The sequence below is a fragment of the Phocoena sinus genome, chromosome 2 (genome assembly GCF_008692025.1).
Source record: "Phocoena sinus isolate mPhoSin1 chromosome 2, mPhoSin1.pri, whole genome shotgun sequence".
NCBI classification, from domain to species: domain Eukaryota; kingdom Metazoa; phylum Chordata; class Mammalia; order Artiodactyla; family Phocoenidae; genus Phocoena; species Phocoena sinus.
In genome coordinates, this window is record NC_045764.1 from 76,370,124 (window position 1) to 76,389,323 (window position 19,200).

Here is a 19,200-nt window from a genome sequence, read left to right on the forward strand (position 1 = left end):
AGTCGACGGTGGAGCCCCACCCTCCCTCCTGAGTCTCCTCTCCAGCTCTTCCTGCTTTGACATCACTCATCCTGATCACAAATCTCAGGGACAGGAGTCTCTCTGTGTGGCGTGAAGGTGGTGGCCAGGGCATGACAGTAACACACCAAGAGGACCTAGTCATGAAACAGTGGCAAGACCTCATGAGAGGAGATTTCTCAGGTGCTGTTTTTCTGATGTCATCAAGCCCCCTGTGGAGGGTCCAGCTCAGCTTGTGAAAACAGCCCTGTTCCTACAGGATTCTTGGATGAAGAAAAATGCTCTAACCTTTTCAAAGCATCCTTGGTTGCCTTACATTGGCCCAGAATTTTCAGGCTTGATATCATGAGGCCTCTTCTTTTTTTTGGTCTGCCTGGATTTGTGCTTACATCTTGTTTCTGAGGGGCAGTGATGGAGGCTGAGACACAAGGGAATCAGGACTTTGTCCAAGGATGGGTTTTCTCCTGGGCCATTGAGAGGTAGACATCACTCACAGTGGGTAAGGTGAGTGCCAACTTCTAGTTAGAAGTGGCCAGGCCCAGAGAGGCTCAGAGTATGTCCTAGGATCCCCTGGCACTGAGTAACATCCAAGGTGGGAAACCTCTGAAAGCCAATGTACCCATGGCTCTGAAGGGGCACCAGCATCACCAGAAATAAGCACCAGTGAGAAACGCAGGGACCCTGGGAGCCTTCCCTGCCACTTCCTTTCTCTGAGCCACAATTTTCCCTGTAAAGTGGTGATAATGATGCTTATCACAGAGGAGGGTTGCATGGATTAAGTGAAATAAATAGGCAAAGCATTTGGCACATCTGAAAGTTCTTAAAAATAATAGTTACTATTATTTCATACTTCTTGGTTCTACTCAAAGCAACGTAAACATCAAATGTATATTTTTTATTGTTAGTACTCTATCCAAAAATGGATGTGTGTCTGGCCCACTATAAAATAGCCTTGAGACCAAAGGCCTAATGGTCATTTACTGCTTGGCTTGCTCTTACAGAATCGTGCCTTTGTCCTGCTGTTGTTTGGGAATCTTTGAATGGCTCAAGGCAACTGAGTTGCACTAGGCTTGAGGCAGGGGGCAATGTTTCATGTTTAAAGTGGATAGAACTTTGCGTTCATATTTCTCTCTACCGTTAACTAACGGTTAAATAGCTGACACCAGATGAGGTAGCTGTGGAAGGTCTCAGGGTACCACGATGCCTCTCAATGAGCTCTCTTGACACTCAGGATATCAGTGCTGGAAGGGATACTACTGGTGAGAAATCGGAGGCGCAGGAGGTAAAGGCAGCCACCTAAGGCTGTTCGGCTAGGGTGGAGGTATTGAGAGATGTCAAAGACATTACCCAGGTTTCTTGGTATGTGAGAAAATGAAAACAAACACAACAGCAACAAAAAGGAGCCTCGCTGGCGGCCAGACCACGATGTTCCCAACTGAACATAGACAACGCCCACAAAACAGAAACAATGTGCTACAAGGACCCTTTGCGGATACATTTGCAACAGGACAGAAAGGAGGCCACTCTGAATCCATAAAATGTGACTAAACATTCCCTGCTTCCAACTAACAAGGAGAGACTGTTGCTCCTGTACCAATGCCAGCTCTAGTTCTGCCTGTTGGAACGTTATTGATTAAATTAAGCAATAATGAGTTCACAATAATGATCTAGTATTTAGATACTAGATCACTGAATGGCCCCCTTCCCCTTTGACAGAATCCCATCCAGATTTGCCCCTGCTTCCCCAACCCTTCCTTAGTTTCATCTGTCACAAGCCCAAATTTTCTAAGAAGTCCCTCTCAACTCCTCATGCAGGGATGCCCCTGGGTTTCTCTGGAGTGCGTCTTCTGTTGCTGCAGTAAGCCAAATAATCCTAACTTTCATTTGACTCCAAGTGTGTTCCTAGTGGCCTCTGGCTGGTGAACCTTTACATCTGTAAAATGGGCATAATGATACCTGCCCAGTATTCTTTACAGGGATATTATGAGAATCAAGTGATATCACGTAGGTAGGAATAAGTTTTTAAAGTTGAAATTGCTACAGGTTTATAAACGAGTGTGACGTGGAATTTGCAAATGGTTCTCTTTTCAGACTTAGAAGAAGGTACTTTTTAAATGGAAGGTTCCTATTCAAGCTTCTAGTATGTGTTCCGGCCTCAGTTTCATTGGTGTAAATCCCTCCTACCATTTAGTGTTAGGAATAGCAGTTAACAAGTAAATTTCAAATAGAGTTGCCCATGGGCTGGAGCCCTCCTGGGAGGAAGATCTGAGTGTTTGTGGGCACCAGCCAGGTGCGGTTGCAGAGCCTGTAACTTCCGAGTGCCAGCCCTGCCTTTTCCTGCTGATAGCGTCGCTTTCTATCAGGGAGTGGCTAGGGTTTCAGCCAGGCTGTGAGGGGAAGCCATCCACCAAGCAGGAAAGGCAGCCAAGAGCCAAGTCCCTCCCTTTTTCAAACACCAACCTCAGTGGTGGCCCCACTGCCTCCAGGGTGAGGGCCAAACTCATTAGCATGGCCTTTGATGCCCTTACCTCTGGCCACTTCTTTTTTTGTGCCCTCCTCTGAGCTACAGCAAACGTCTCAGGGATTCCCAGTTTCATTTTCTGTTTTCAAGCCTCCAAGACTGGCTCATGCTTTTCCTTCTGCTTGCTACATCCTTCCACTTCTCCTTCAAGGCTCAACTCAAATATCACTTCCTCTATAAAGCCTTCTCTGCTAACCTCTCCTGCCTCAGGGCCTTGAGATGTTTTGTACCTAATTGTGCACTTATCATACTGTGTTGAAATTATGCCTCTTCCAATCTCTAATCTACACACATACACACACACACACACACACACACACACATACACACACACACACAGCTGTAGGGGGCCCCAGTCTTGGTCAATTGGGAAACTCCTTGATGAATGGTAGTGTGCTTTTTCATTTTTGTGTCCTTAGGAACATGTTTTCGTACAAACCATGGAGCCTGGTACACAGTAGGTGGTTAATAAATGCTATAATTTGCTGGTGTTGATCTTGTTATATTTCAGTATAAAGAAGTTTTCACTATTTTGGTTTGTCTTGGGATAAGGAAGCTGGAACATTTGTCACTGGAAAGTTTTTCTCAGTCACAGAAAGGCCAGTCCTAGTCAACTGTGAATCACAGGCTCTGCCCAGCTCTTGGTAATGCCCAGCTCATACGAAAAGAATTTGCTGGATCCTATTTTCAGGCCTGCCAAGGCATGCTTTACTGTGTGTGGTTAATTCATTATTGCAACTAGTATTTTTCTACCAATTACAAGTAAATCTCAGCTTGGGAATTTTTTTTTTTTTTTCCAATTCAAGAACCACTTTCTTTTCAGCATGACCATGTTTTATTTTGGAGGAATAAATTGTCACAAATATCTAGGGGTTTTTTATTATTTGGGAGATGGCTACCCCTGAGGGAGGTCAATATTCAGGATCAATAGACATTGATATCTCTCCCCTTCCCCCCTCCAGGAGACTGAGAAATGAACGCCAGGTTTGCCCTGGAAGCTTGTATTGTTTCTGAGGGAAGAGCCTTAAACCTGAAAACCAGGAGACCTGCGTTCAAGTCAAGTTAATGTTTTGCCATTAACTGTCTATTTTTGTTTTTCTATTGGTTCTCAAGGTGTACTCCCCGCACTTGAAGCAGCACTTGGGAACTCTAGAAATGCAAATTCCTGGGTCTACCCCAGGCCCACTGAGTTAGAAACTTGCAGATGGGACCCAGAAATCTGATTTTAATAAGATTTATTTATTTAACAAATTTAATAGAATTTATTTATTTTATAAATAAATGAGATTTAATAAAATCTTATTTTAATAAGTTTCTCATACACACTAAAGTTCGAGAACCTCTGACTAGTCAAATCCCTTTGTTTTATCATTTTGATGTGAATTTTTAAATTATTCAAATCATAAAGCAAAACACTATATACATAGTACAACATTACATAAAATTTGGAAGAGACAAAAATTTAGATATAAACTCAACTGAAGTCTGAACATGTTTGTACATTTTCTTCTAGTAGTTTTTTTTTCCTTAAATATATGTTTTCATGGAGTTGTAATCACAAGACACACACAGTTAGGTATACTACTTTTGTCCCACTTAGCCTTGGAACGAAAATACTATTCAGTGTTGCCACCTTTATATGGACATAAGAACTATTTTAATGCCACAACATGCCATCTAAAAGCTGTTAAAATCTACTTTACCAGGCCCCTGAAGGTGAACCTGTATATATGGAGGAGAAAATGCTGGGGACAAAGAGGCCTCCCCTTCAATACACTTGATCTTCACTTTACTTCTTCCTACCCCTCCCCTCAAATCCCATGGTGGAAATATCGAAACGATGAGTGTTTCTGGAAATAGAGTCATAAGCAGAGAGGAGAGTGACGTTAACCAATAGTCATGAGTTTTCCAGAGTCATCCAGAAACTTGGTTTTCCCCATACCTGAATCCTCTCCTGAAACCCTGGAAGCAGCTAAGGCGTCACTGCGCTACCTTGTGGCAATGCCTACGAATTACACCTTCTCTTGCGAAGCATAGCTGCACCCTGAATCTTCCAGTGTGGGAATGACTCGAGTTTGTCTCCTTGCCCTAAGCTAGGTGCCTGATTGTCAGCAGTTGGGTGCACCTGCTGTCTACCTTAACATAGCAACCCCACTCCCTGCAGGACTGGCTGGGCTCTGACCCATTTTTCTAGTTTTCACCTTGGGGCTGAAGTCTGGCCATGATCCTCAGCTTGTTTGGCAGGGGTCCAGATGTTTTGCCTGCTCCCGGCCAGCCCCCTTCCCTAGTGGGCTGGACTCTGATCCCTGGCTGACAGGGCCCCACTCTAAAATGAACACTCTCCTGGGAACCAGTGTACGGCCACCCTTCTGGCCATGAGAATTGCTGGGCCCCATGGATATCAGGCGCACACCCCAGGCTGAGGTCAAGGTGGTCACATCCCCTTGGAGACTGTAACTGGGACTGCTCAGCTGTGTCTTGTGGACCATACCTAAAATCGGGCAAGCCTCTGGCCCAGCCCTGCCTCTCCTTCCCTTCTCCCTGCTGACTCGCCTGCAAGGACGCAGCATGCCTTGTAGCATTGTGGCAGCTGGTGTGGAAAACAGGGCGGCAAGAATGTGGTGGTGGGGATCTTGCTCACCTGGCCCACAATTAAATATGGGTTCAGGTCCTGGGTCCCTTGTGAAAGGCAAGCAGGGTGGGAGATAGGCTGATGTCCTCTCACTTCAGGCTTGTCCTCTCTGGGTACGATGCCCTCAGGAGGGCTCCAGAATGGCTCAGCCATAGGGCCAGGAAGTATGGCAGCGGGTGGGAGGGTCTCTAGCAGAGAGCATGTAGAATTTCATGAGAATTCTGGGGCTGGCTTTCTGCTGATTCTGCTTTCATGTACTCGCCCAGGTGAATGAGTTCCATCTCTGGTTACTACCTCAAGTAGTACTCATGAACCACCTTCCCTGCAGTTGTGGAGGCCTGTTAGGAATTTTCAGGTCCTGCTGGGGCTGTACTTCTGGGCTTGGCTAAGCCCATGAGGATGGTGGGAGGTGGCCCCTCTAGGGACAACAAATCCAGGACCAATCTAACTGCAGCTTACCAGGATTTTAAAAAAAACTTTTTCTTTCTTTCACATTTAAACACTTAAAACACATACACACACATTCTCTCTCTCTCTTTCTCTCTCTCTCTTTCTCTCTCTCTCTCTCTCTCTCTCCATGGCCTTAATACTCTTTATAGATCTTTACATATATTTCAAATCCCTAGCAATATACATGAATGTAGTCTTATCATAGTTGTGATTCAATATGTAGGTTATTTAGTCCTCTTTTTCTCCCCCACTTTATTGCCTTTAAAATTTCCTCATACTTATTTTTTAAAAGCTACAAGACCAGTTGTTATGTAACCTTTTAGAGGTCACAGGTCCCTTTGATAATTTGCCAGAAGTTATGACTTCTCTCCTACCCTCAAATGCACATTCATACAGCCTTGGGTACTATCCTAAGAGGCATCCAGCCTCTCTGAAACCCATCCCTGGGCTAGGCTAAGAACACTTGTATTGCACTATGAGTGCCTAAGGGTCAGCATTAAGCCTTTTATTTCTGAATCTCATCATCATTGTTCCCAAAAGTTCCTAGAACTTCTAGTAGTAGGTATTCAAAACAATGCTTGTTTAAAGGAGGAATTAGTAATACCTGGACCCTCCATCCTTGATGGTTTATTGTTGGGCATCCAAGTTGTTTTCAGTTTATTGCAGTTGTGATGTAGTATTGCTATCAACTCCTTCCTATTTTTTTTTTTCTTCTTCTCCTTCCTGGAAGGCCTGTTTTTGGAAGGTGTTTGGACTTGGAAAACATGTGTACTTTATTGGCTCTCTGCCTTTGCTTATGCACAAGGAATGCCTCCTTCACTTTTGTCCAGATTCCATCCTGCAAGACTCGGCTCAAATGCTGCTTCCTCCCAGAAGCCTTTCCTCTACGTACTTGGAAGTAAACTCTTCTCCATCTCTACCTGCACCTTGTCTTAGTCAACTCAGGCTGTTGTAACAAATTACAATAGACTGGGTGGCTTGTAACCAACAGAAATTTTTCTCACAGTTCTGGAGGCTGGAAGTCTGAGATCAGGGTGCCAGCATGTTGGGGTTCTGGTGAAAACCCTCTTCCAGGTTTCCTCACATGGTGAACAGAGAGTGAGTGAGCTCTTTGGGGTCCCTTTTATAAAGACACTAATCCCATTTATGAGGGCTCCACCCTCATGACTGAATCACCACCCAAGTCCCCACCTCCTAAGATGCCATGCTATTGAGGGTTAGGATTTCAACATATGAATTTTGGGGGGACAGAAACACTCCATTGCACTCCTCTCCAGTGGTACTCAGCATATTTTATGGTTTAGTTGAAAAAATTTTATATATACATCTTATCTCCTTTATTAGACTCAGTGGTATACCTTATATATTTGAAACCCAGAATGGATCATTTTAATACCACTTTGCTCTATAAGACAAAGCTATTTTCAGTTATATGCATGCAAAAATCAGCAATAATTACTATTTTCTTGATTTGTTATTTAGTTTTAAAGCAATGAACAATTTATAAAAGAAGAATACATTTCCACTTTAAAGATACGCAAGTGCATTAAAGATATTTTCTGGAAGAAACAAAATTTTTACTTACCAAACAAAATATTATACTTCACAGTTCACTGTAAAATTTGTTTTACGTTTTAAACACAAAACTCTTAAGTGGTCACACGGGATAGGAGAATTGAAGTTCTCGGATTCTGTATCTTTGTCTTTATAATCACTACGCTATCACTTTAAATTTCAAATCTGCTGTTTAAATGCAAGAACAGGCAATAAGTACCACGGGATTTGGAGACATGAGATGACCAAAGTGAGCTGGGAGGATTCTGAACCATTAGACACTTGCAATGAGCACATGTCACAGTCCACGAGTATCAGGGGCCAACTGCAAAACTGGGAGGTCTCTAAATTGACATCGACAGAGAACATTTATTCAAGGAGAAGTAATATAAAACTGTGATTATTTGAAGTTTACATATATATTAATAAAACTCAACAGTAACCACAGCAGTTGTTTACAAATTTGACCAAAAAACTATTTTGAGGGGGAGGGGCTTTAGTTTTATCACTGGCATTATATAGAATTGTGATGATGAAAGGAAGACCAACTTTTAGTAAGTTCTATTATTATTTTGCATTCTCTATGGATGATGGCCCTCTTATTGCTGCTGGCAGTGCAGGCAGTTGCCATCTCCCTACCCTTACCCGATTCGACAGTAAGCTCATGGAGAGCAGGGGCTACTGTGCAGTCTGCAGTTGTACAGTGTCTGCTGCACAAATACAGCAGTTCTGAGTGTGGGCCTTGGCAGGACCTCTGAGGATGTCCTCCCTTTTCCTATATGTGAGGCCAGTTTTCTTCATGTACTCTGGACAAAGCAACATATCACAACAGATTCAATACAGAAACAGATGAAAAAATCCAGCTGCTTCTATTAAACCAGACATTACCAAATTAGCAAAATTTCTTTGTGAACCAATGTCACTCTTCTGACTCACTTTTTTTGTTGTTGTTTGGAAAATACGAGTTATTCCTCATAATATCATGTTACATATGTTAGCATGTGATGACTTTGTTATTTTTAAAAGCATTAAAATTAAAAAAATTTTCTCAGTTTTAGTCTCTAATATGGTAAATATTGATACCTGTGTTCCAAGTAAAAAAGAGCTCTTTGGGGGATCTCCCTGGTGGTCCAGTAGGTAAGACTCCACGTTCCCATTGCAGGGGGCCTGGGTCCTATCCCTGGTCAGGGAACTAGATCCCGCATGCATGCTGCAACTAAGAGTTCTCATGCCACAACTAAGAAGCCTGCATGCCGCAACAAAGATCCCGCGTGCCTCAACTAAGACCTGGCGCAGCCAAAATACATAAGTAAAATAAATAATATTAAAAAAAAAAAGAGCTCTTCGGAATTCTGAATAATTTTGGAGAATGTAATGGTGTCCTGGGACCAGGAAGTTTGAGAACTGTTGTATTAAAAGCACTGCCTTATATATGGCAGATGCCTATGCACACTTACTTGTTAAATGAATAAGTGACTGACGGCTGGGCTTCAGTTGCTTCTAGGATGTGGACTCTGTGGCTGGAATTGCAGGGAGGGGGCAGGCACCTTAGGCAGTGGTCGTGGATACCGCTGGAAGGTGGGGCTGCCAGGGTCTAGGAGTAGCAGCTACCATTTAAGCAGTATTGATCCTCCTGGCCACACCAGTGGGGTGGACTGGGCCTCAGGCAGGGAGGTCTGGGGATGAGAACGATGGTAGCTCTGTGTCCTGGGGTCTTCAGGAGGCTCACCATATCTTGTTTCCCTTGGTGCTGGTAGGCAGGAATTATTCAAATAGTCCTCTCCTGTGAGAGGAACCCAGCAGAATGTATTTCTAGGGATCTCTGGCTGTTAAACCACTGGGTGTGAGCACAACGGCCAGAAACCTGTAGCCTTAGGCAGACAGATCAACCTCTAGGTGCCTCTCGTGGCTCTGCCCTGAGCAATCATGGGACCTCCAGCAAGTCAATTTTCTGCTGGCTGACTCAACCACAAGGTGAGGGTGGGATAAAACATTTGCACAGTGTCTGGCATATACAGGGTGCACAATATATTAGTCGGTCCATTAGCAATGTCATTAATAATAATAAAAGGTAAGCTGGGAGGATTGGGGTTAAGGAGGAAGGGTCCTATGGGAGTTCCTCCTGGCCCCTGACTAGTGACAGTTGAAGCTTGGTACAGACCAAGTGTTCTCCACCTTGGCACTATTGACACTTCGTCCTGAATAATTCACTGCTGTGGGGCTGTTCTGTCCATTGTAGGATGTTTAGCAGCGTCCCTGGCTTCTACCCCCTATATGCCAACAGCACTCTCTCCCCAGTTGTGGCAACCAAAATCTCCCCTGGGGGGCAGTTTGGAAAACTATCCTACAAGGTATAGATACTCAACCTTTTAGGGCTCTACTGTGGGATGCTTGCCTCCTTGCAATGCCCCCCGCGGATGTCCCACCAGCCTCATGCACACAGATCTGGCTCACTCCCTGCAGAAGAAATTCTGCCACGACATTCTGCTCTCAAAGGAACAAGAGGCCTCCTGGCTCTGATCCTTTCCCTTGAAGAACCTTCCTGCTAATAGTGGCCACTTCCCTCAGCTTTTGGACAAACCAGGACCCTGGGAAAGCAGTAGCTGACCAGCACAGGATTTGTTGAGGGAAATGTGGACGATACTCAGCAACCCATCCTGCCTTTTATCCTTCACCTAGACTCTAATGGCTTCCAACCCCCAAGTCTCTACTGAAACATCGACTGGGCCAATCAGTAGCAGAATGGATAAACCAAGGGTGGTATATTCATACGATGAAATGCTACAGTGAACAGAATGATGAGTCACACCTCATACAAATGCATGGTTGAATCTCACCAACATAACGTTTAGTGAAAGAAGCCAGAAGCAAAAGAGCATATACTGTATGTGTCCATTATCGAAAAGCTTCCCCCCAAAGCTAAATAATCTATGTTAAGGCTCAAGAGGTATGCAAGGGAGGTTTCTGGGATGCTGGCTCAGATTGTGAAAATTCATTGAGCACTTACGATATAGGCACTCCTTTAGATATATGTTATACTTCAGTAAAAAATTAACAAAAACAACATTCTGGGCCAAAGGGCAGGAAAGGCCCTTCACCAATATCCCTGTGAACACGGAATAAAAATCATCAGCAATTCTGCCCGATGGCTCTAAATTATTATTATCATTTTTAGACTCAGCTTGATAAGTGAGATGATGTATGCAAAATAATTAACCTTGTGGTTGACACAAAAATTGCTCAGTGAATGGTAATAATTAATACTGCTAATAAGTTATTCACTGACCTCGTATACAAAATAATAATTAAACATAAAGAACAGCCTTTTTTCTTAAAGGAGAAAAAAAATGTTCTGGAATTTTCAGGCAATCTTTGGGTAGTAAGTTCCTAATTCTTTTTGGAGCTCCCTCCAAGCAGTCTTTGAGGAAAGAAAAATCTAAGCCTCTACCTTAGAGTTTCTAGGTCCTGACCAGTAACCAGCACAAAAACAAAGTCCCAAAGGCCAGTCTCATTTGCCCAAAGTGTTCAGTTCACTTCATATCCATCATTTATTGATCCAATGCACTGCTTAGCCAGGAACCTGGAATCCACCTACCTGATCAAGCATTTGGATCTCTTTGGGCATCAACCTAGTGTGTGAATTTACAGACCAAACAGGTGTGACTGCTGTTGAATTCCTCAGTCTCAGAGTAAAACTTTGGCAGAAAAAGTGAAGTCTAGAAAATGTGCAATGATAGCTCTGTTTTCAACCTGACTGGAAAGAGGATTCTACAAATTCCTCTCTTCTGAGAGAGCCAGCAATTAGACAACCCTCAGCAAGATGAAGCATTTCATTGCAAGCTGTTCTCCTCAACTGCAAATTAGATGCCAAATTAACTCTCAGGAAGATCTGAAACTCTTTCAGATTATTTGCCACCAAAGAAGTCTTATCCTGACTATTTCTTAATAGGATATGCGAGAGACTTCATTGCTAGTTGCAAGCGCTTTGAGAAGACTTCTACTCCCAGAGTGGCTTCCTAAACTTTCAGTCCTGCCTACAAACAGCTACACATCCTTGTGACCTTCAATGCCACTAACAGAACACCTCGTATGCTGTGAAGCAAGTTCTGTTCCACATAGCCAAGAACACTTGGATTCATTGTGACGTACATTTAAAAAAGAAAATCCATGCCCATTTCCAGAGAAAAGGCAGGCTCTTACCTAGTCCCAGGCTTTGTCCATGGGCACTTGATTGGATAAAGATGCACAAAACCAAGAAAATAGAGACACACAGGGAATTTTCCATTTCTCCTGTCTCACCCGGACCGAGGTCTTCTTGCTAATTTCTGAAGCTAAAGAGAGCAGATTGCCTATTGATACTTTGTTAGAGAAGACTGCCCATTAATAATTAACCTTTTAAACATGTTTTCTAGTGTTCAGACACTTTCCTTCCTACACTGAACCCAAATCTAACTCTATCTCATACAAAAAAAAGGTTGATTTACAAAAGTATTTTTTATCCTGATACATTTTGAAAATAAAATATCTTGTCATGTACCCTTACCTTCTTGGGCCAAGGTCACAGTTCTAAATTAATCAATTTAAAGTTAATGTGTTGTGTTTGGAAGTTCTGTCAAAGGTCAGGAGTAGGTGACTTCCACATGGTTGCCCAAGTCTCTCTCTGGCAGTATGCAAAGGGGATGCAGGCTCCTGGCAGCGGTATTTCAAATTGCAGGCTAAACCCCAAGAGAAAGGAAAGGACTCTGCTATGTGGAGAGCCCCCAGGTGGTCTGTTTTCAATTGAGTTTAGCAAAATTGATGGTGCCTGTGGTCAAAGAGTGATGGGCAACATTTCTATAGCTGAAAGGGGCAGAAAACCTCTATCCTCAGTCTAAGAAGGAGCTGATGGAGGAGCAAAGATGCAGAACTGGATGCCTTTGCTGGGGGCCCCATTGAAAGATGGCCCTAGAGTAAACACACTCTTTCCTCCTCTGTGTATATGGATGCTCTAACTGGGTAGAGGACTGAGAAGTAAGGCCACTTGGCAAAACCAGACAGGGGAAATTCAGGTGTGGCTCTTGTAATATTCCTTGGGTTTCTAGTTTTATTTAAACTTTATTCATTTTTCAAACTTTAAAACAATATCTATTATATTCCAGGCACTGCTCTAGGTACTTGAGATATGCAGGTGAAGAGAACAGACGAAGATTCCAGTCCTTGTGGAGCTTATGTACCACAGGAGATGGGAGGAGTAAGATAACAGGCAATAGACATAATAAATAAGAGATTTATGTAGATTGGTAGAATGTAATCAGAGCTATGGAAAAAGGAAAAGTATGGCTGAGTTAAGGGGGTTGGGGAAGGTAGTGATTTTAAATAGAATGGTCAAGGTGAGCCTTGTTGGGAAGCTGAACTTTGAGCAAGGGTTTGAGGGAGTTGCCCCTGTGGACATGTTGAGGAGAGCATCAGGTAGCCAGAACAGCCAGTGCAAAGGCCCTGAGGTAGGAGCATGCCTGGAATGTTCCAGGAACAGCAAGGAGGCCAGTGATTAGGGAGACATTATTAAAAGGACTTTGGCTTTTATAGTATGAGACACGGGGAACCATTCTGAGCAGAAGAGTGATATGATTTGTATAATATTTGTAAAAGATCATTTTAGTTTGCAAGACTAGGAGCAAATTATTAGCAAACAAGGGTGCAAGTGGGTAGATCTGCTAAGAGGCTATTACAGTGATCCAGCAAGAGGTGATGGTGCCTTGGTTCAGCACAGTAACAGTGGAATTGGGGACTGATGGATGGGTGGTGGATATATTTTGAAGGTAGATACAACAGGATTTCCTGACTACTGGGATGCAGAGAAAGAGAGGAGTTGAAGATGACTTCAAGGACTTTGGCTTGAGCAAATGGGACAATGGTGTTGCTAGCAGCTGAGATAGGAAAGGATGTGAGTGGAGCAGGTTTGGTGATGGAAAATCAAAAATTCAGTTTTGCCCAGGTGGAGTCTGAGATGCCTCTTAGACATCCAAGTGGAAATGTTGGGTAGGCAGTTAGATAACTTGGTGATCATTGCCCGGATGAAACGAACTGATAGGACCTTCTGAAACCACCGGCAGTTTGGACAGACTGATCCTAGGCCAGAGCTTAACTCTGTAGTGTCTTGTGGCTGCACCAGCTTCCAGAGGACTATACCTTGGAGACCATCTAGTCAAATGCATGATTTCTGAGCAGAGGTTTCTGTGCTGGCTTCTTGGCTGGCTCCATCCTACCTGCATAGTTAAGCAGGATCTGAAGGTTCCACTTTACTTATTTCCCAGAAAGTTGGAACCTAAAATCAGCTGACTATCTACCTGGCTCCTCTCCCCTGGGTCCACCTCATCTCTTATCCTTTGGGTACTGCCAGGTACCAACTCCACCCCCGGCCTCACTCTACAGATTAACTCACCAAGAAACCACTGAATCCAAGTGCCTCTGGGATCCTGGGTCTATTATCAACTAGCTGGCAAAATGTTATTTAACCTTAATGAGTTCCATCTCCTCACCTGTAAAATAAGAGAACATGGGCGGGAGATAATACTTAGAGGTATCAACAATATATTTCTCCCAACCTCTTCCCTCACCCTCTCCCTTCCACTTAAGAAGAGTAAAGTAGAGAGAAGACTATCAACCTTTTGTCTTCCTGAAACTTAGGACCTAGAGTAAGTGAATTCTAACCAACAATGGCAAGCAAAAGGCTAAAAATGTTTCAAAGGGATGTGAAGGGAGAAAGAGTACCCCTACCATCCCATCACTAGAAAGAGAGTCTCTTGGGCTTTGTAAGTGGGTGGGGAGAGAGGGAGATTTGTCTATGAGGGCAGAGGGGACAGTCCCTTGCTTCCAGAAAGTGGTAAGAACCCAAAGAAAAAATGGCTGTGTGTCAGCAGGGGGACAAAAGATGTCCCTGTGCCTGCCATGGGGTGTGAGTAGCAGTAAGCCTCTGGTGCCAACAGGTCATGAAGATGGGGGGGAGTGGCCCCTTAGTGGTCACCTATGTGGTCTGATGTCAGATGATCAGGTGCTTACCCCTAACCCCATTTCTGGGTATTGTGTCAGATCCAGAACTGTGGGTGGGGCAGGGGAAGAAAGAATCTAGGAGGGCCTAAATAATAGGAGTTTGGAGTCATAACTCAGGTGGGTTACAGAAAATAAAGGTATTTCTTCCACATCAGAATTTGCGGACTGAGATTCACACTTCTACAAACACAGGTATGTCATTAGTATTACGGATTTATATGTGAAGTGCCCAGCCAAGTGCCTGGTTCATAGTAGAGGTTCAGTAAATTACAGTGACTTATTTTGAGGCAGTATGCTTAGTGGTCAAGAGTCCAGGCTTTGGAATCAGACAGATCTAAGTTAAGGTCCCTGGCTTATCACTTCCTGACTGGGTGACCTAGGGCAAGACATTAGTGTTCTGAGCTTTAGATTTTTCCATCTGTGTAGGGGGACTAAGTATATCTACCTGATCAGATTAAAGGAGATAATGTAAAGAGGTAAGCCCTTAGCAATCCTGCCAAGCAGGAAATAATAAATGGCAGCTATTCTTACCATTTTTATTGTTTTTAGTTCATGTAGGGGGTCCAGGAGGTAGATAACAGCACGATCACAGGATTAAAATTTAGTGGAAAATTAAAAGGGGAGGAAAACAGAAGGGTCTGGATCAGTGGTTCCAAAATCTGATTGAGGGTTGGAATCAGAGTCAGCCTGAGAGCTCAGGAAAAGAATTATAGGCTCTTCCCATGAACAAGTGAATGAGAACTTCCAGAGCTGGAGCCTGGACAACCTTAATTTTAAGCAAACTCTTCAGATTATTCTTGGTCACCCAAAGTTTGAGAACCATTTCCTCAGGGTGGGGCTTGAGACATCTGTTGGGGCACAAGAAGAAAATAATAGATCTTTCTGATTTTTCTTGTATCACCTGCTCTAGGCTGAATGTTTGTGTCCCCCACAAATTAGTATATGAAACCTAGCCCCCAGGGTGATGGTAAATGGATAGGGCATTTGGTAGGTGATGAGATCATGATGGCAGAGGCCTCATGAATGGGATCAGTGTCCATATGAAATGAACCCCGGACAGTTCCCTTGCCCCTTCCTCCATGTGACGTTACAATGAGAATACGGCCATCTGTAAGGCCTTCATCAGACACCAAATCTGCTGGTGCCTTGATCTTGGACTTCCCAGCCTCCAGAACTGTGAGAAATAAATTTCTGTTGTTTATAAGCCACCCAGTCTATGGTATTCTATTATAGCCTCCCAAACCAACTAAGATATCACCTTTGAAAATTTTGTGTATATATATTGCTTATATTTATACTGTATCACTTGTACACAGTACTATGTAATGTATTAGTGCTATATACTTTATAAACAGATAAATATCCATGTATTTTGGAGGGGCACTCAAAATTTTTTTCAAACTGACAAAAGTGCTTCATTAAAAATGTGTGAAGGCTCTGCCGTAGAGGGATGCAATGGCCCCCAGGCCTTTGGGACCTGATTATAATGTAGTTGACCCCATCAATACACTGGAATCAGTAGATCCATTAGTGGGATCTTTAGTCATTTCCACACCCCAGAAAGCCCAGCAGTTGATGGAGGACACTTCATTTCCCATGGCCTGATCCCATGGAGCCTGAAGCCTCCAGCAAGTTATCAGCATTGTGCATAGTGGTAGGGCCCAGTGCTTTCTCTTGTCTGCAATCCTCAATCTAAAATAATAATGGTCTTATAGTTAGATCCTTAAAAATTGCCCTGTACTTGCTTCCTTTTAATTTGAAGAGCTTCTTGAAGAAATAGAGATTTCAAGAGGCTGGATTTTAATGACCTGAACGTAACCTTTCCTTTTAGTGTAATGGCGTTAAGAAAGTTAATCAGAAGAAAAAATATTTTACATAGATAAAGAGAGCAAGAGGAGGGAGAAGGCGTGGGATGAAGGTGAAAATCTCTCATGATGGGAGACACAGGGCTTTATATTCAAAATCAGATTTTCTTGCTTTCATCATCAGATGCTGGGGATACCTGAGAATTGTAGCCTTTTGGCAGAATTCCGAGGAAAGAATAATTGAAACAGTACGTTTTGGATTGGTACTATTATTTCCCTCATTTTACAGTTGAGATTCAAGAGATTAAGAACTAGAACAAAACCATATTTTATCAGTAAAAGGCTGAGGGAGAGGAAATCAAGGCCACCTGAATCCAGGGTCAGTTTTCTAAACCATATGCCCTCAATCCCTGGCTTTCCTCAGGCCTGCACTGAGCTTGCTTTCTTCATTCTTATTCCACTTCCAAAATGAAATGTATAAAGTTTGTAGGATCACGACATTGGAAAATGACTACCCTCTCCTACACCTGCTTGGGGCCAGGCTGCCACCAGGAAAATGACCAAGCTTTTATGGGGCACAGATCGATCTGTGTGGACATTCTTGTACTACGTGGGAATGAAACTGAGCAGGACCCTGTGGGGCTCCTGGACATGAAAGCCTTTCTGTGTCCCCCATTCCTTGTTTGTAGGGAACAGACTCCAGCCTCCATGACCTTCCCTGAGTTGCAAAGGGCAGGTTCGAACAGTTGCTAATCAGGGAAGGGAGGGAATGCAGAGACAAGGGAGGAGCAGTGAAGGAACAATAGTGCAGCCTTGGGGCCAGGTCATGGTTCCACCTCAAGGGATACACATAACAATATCTTTAAGCTCTTTATAGAACTAACCCCCCTCCCCCCACTCAATGGAAGATGTAGCATTCTTCATTCCAGAGAAGACCACCTGAGAGGCCAGATTAAAGGAACCAGAGAAGTTCATCAAGAGATTATCTGAGACCAGATTAAAGGAGTGCAGGCCCCTCACACACGCTAATTTATCAGCAACCTGGCACTTGAACTATTGCTATAAAACTCCTCACCAAAACCTCCCAGGTTGGGGACACACAGTTTTCAAGGGCAGGAGCCTGCTGTGTCCAGCTTTGCTTGCCAAAGCAATAAAGCTATTCTTTTCTACTTTACCCAAAACTCTGTCTCCGAGATTCGATTCAGCACTGGTGCACAGAGGCCGCGTTTTTGGCAACAAAAACAGGTAGGGACACTTCTTTGAGCTGGCTTGGAACATGTCCTTATTTGAAAAGGGGTTGGCCTGGAGTCTAACCTTTTCCTTATCTGTTTCCTTATCTGTTTTTTAAGACAAGTAAACAAATGAAAGGTGAACACAAGATTGCAGATGATGTCTTAGATTATTTGAAAGAATGTTTCAAGCATTTCAAGCAGGTATTTATTCATCCAAGATCATCATGCCTGAATTGATTAACCTTTTCAGATTAACCTCTGCATGGGGTCTGCCTCTGACTAGTTGTGTGACCTTGTGTAAATAATGTAACTGCTCTTTGCCTCAGTTTTCTCATCTGTAAAATGGAAGTGTGAGGATGAAATGTTATTACATGGAATGTGCTTGGCACAATCAGAGCTCATTTGATTTTTGTAACAGATGAGACAAAAATTAGTTCCTCCATTTTACAAGTGAGAAAACTGAGACTCTGAGATTCCTTGTCTGAGGCCATATGTCTAATCTATGTAGATTGGATCTAAGGACTTCTGGGTCCCTGTAAACTCTGATACTCTCTCATTCCCAGAGTCTAAAGTGAAGAGCTAGGGAGCAAAGAGATGAGAACTCATTTTACACTTATTTTTATGTTTCCTGATCTGTGCTGGCCCTTTTATTCTCCCCATCAGAATTACAGCTGCCGGTTTGTGGAACAATGAAAGAACAAACAAACAAAACCACAGCTATCTTTTTTGTGACTGGATACTCTGGAACCAATAATGCATTTTATGAGTTTAGTAGTTCCAGTAGAATGGAAAACCTTTTTCCTCTGTTTGCATTATGCTTGGAAGCAAAAAGAAGTAAAGATTTAAGTTGGTTTTGAACAGCTAGACAGACACAGACCATTGCTGGCTCCTTCAAGTTTGACAAGGGTTTTCTCCTCTGTGGGAGAGGGTGGGCATAGTAGACTCTGTGCCAGCATCCTACAGCTGCTTCGGGTGTTGGTTGGGCTTGATGAGGGGTGCTCATGCTGGGCTCCTAAGGGAGACCAACCGAGCTATGAACTGAATTGGCTGATTGCAGTAAACTAAGGGCACAGTTTGGGAAGGTGAGCCATTAGCATGGCAGCTCTCTTTCTCTGGGTCCCAGTGCTTCTGACAATGGGATAGCCAGAGGCACTGTCCTTATTCCCAGCATCAGGCAGGACTGGGGCACCACTTAGATCGAAGTGGCCAAAGACTCTCTACAGCAGCTGGTGTTTGCTCCATGTCACACAGTCATTTCACAAAAGCTTTCTGAGCTCAGCAAATGAAGTCCTTGGCTACAAGAAATCAGGAACAGTTCCCAGAGATATGCTTCAAGTGCTGCCAGTGACTCATCACTTTTCCACAGGGTATCTTACTGTCATGATTAGTCATCAGTTCCTACGCAGGCCTAGAAGTCAGGGGTTAACAGTTCAGGTGCCAACTCCCAAAGATACCAGACTCTGTGAGATCTCACTGAAACCTCAGGAACAACCCTATAATGATGCATGTATGATTAATCCCTTTATACAGAGAGGAAAACTGAGGCTTAGGGAGGTTACCGAGTTGCCCAAATCCACACTCTAGTAAGTGGTGGAATGAAATCTGAAATTATGTTTGTCTTACTCCAAAGCACACACAACAAAAGGTAGTTTTTCCAAGGTTGTAGGAATTGGCTATGAGCTCTTCATGTATCTAAGATTTTAAAAAATGATTTTGTGGGCTTCCGTGGTGGCGCAGTGGTTGAGAGTCCACCTGCTGATGCAGGGGACACGGGTTCGTGCCCCGGTCCAGGAAGATCCCATATGCCGCGGAGCGGCTGGGCCCGTGAGCCATGGCCGCTGAGCCTGCGCGTCCGGAGCCTGTGCTCCGCAACTAGAGAGGCCACAACAGTGAGAGGCCTGCATACCCCAAAAAAAAAAAAAAAAAAAAAAAAAATGGAATTGTGCTCTTGCACTGCAG

The 19,200-nt window shown here is 43.6% G+C and overlaps 1 protein-coding gene across 1 annotated transcript in view; it reads right to left on the bottom strand.

The window, feature by feature from the left end:
- LIPC (lipase C, hepatic type) overlaps window positions 1-19,200 on the bottom strand; it is a 177,577-nt gene that overhangs the window by 147,287 nt on the left and 11,090 nt on the right. The window contains exons 2-3 of the mRNA XM_032624809.1: window positions 13,597-13,693; window positions 11,376-11,506 (exon numbers count right to left, since the gene is read on the bottom strand). Coding sequence (XP_032480700.1) covers window positions 11,376-11,460 — 85 coding nt within the window. The 5' untranslated portion in view covers window positions 11,461-11,506; window positions 13,597-13,693. The remainder of the gene's footprint in view (window positions 1-11,375; window positions 11,507-13,596; window positions 13,694-19,200) is intronic.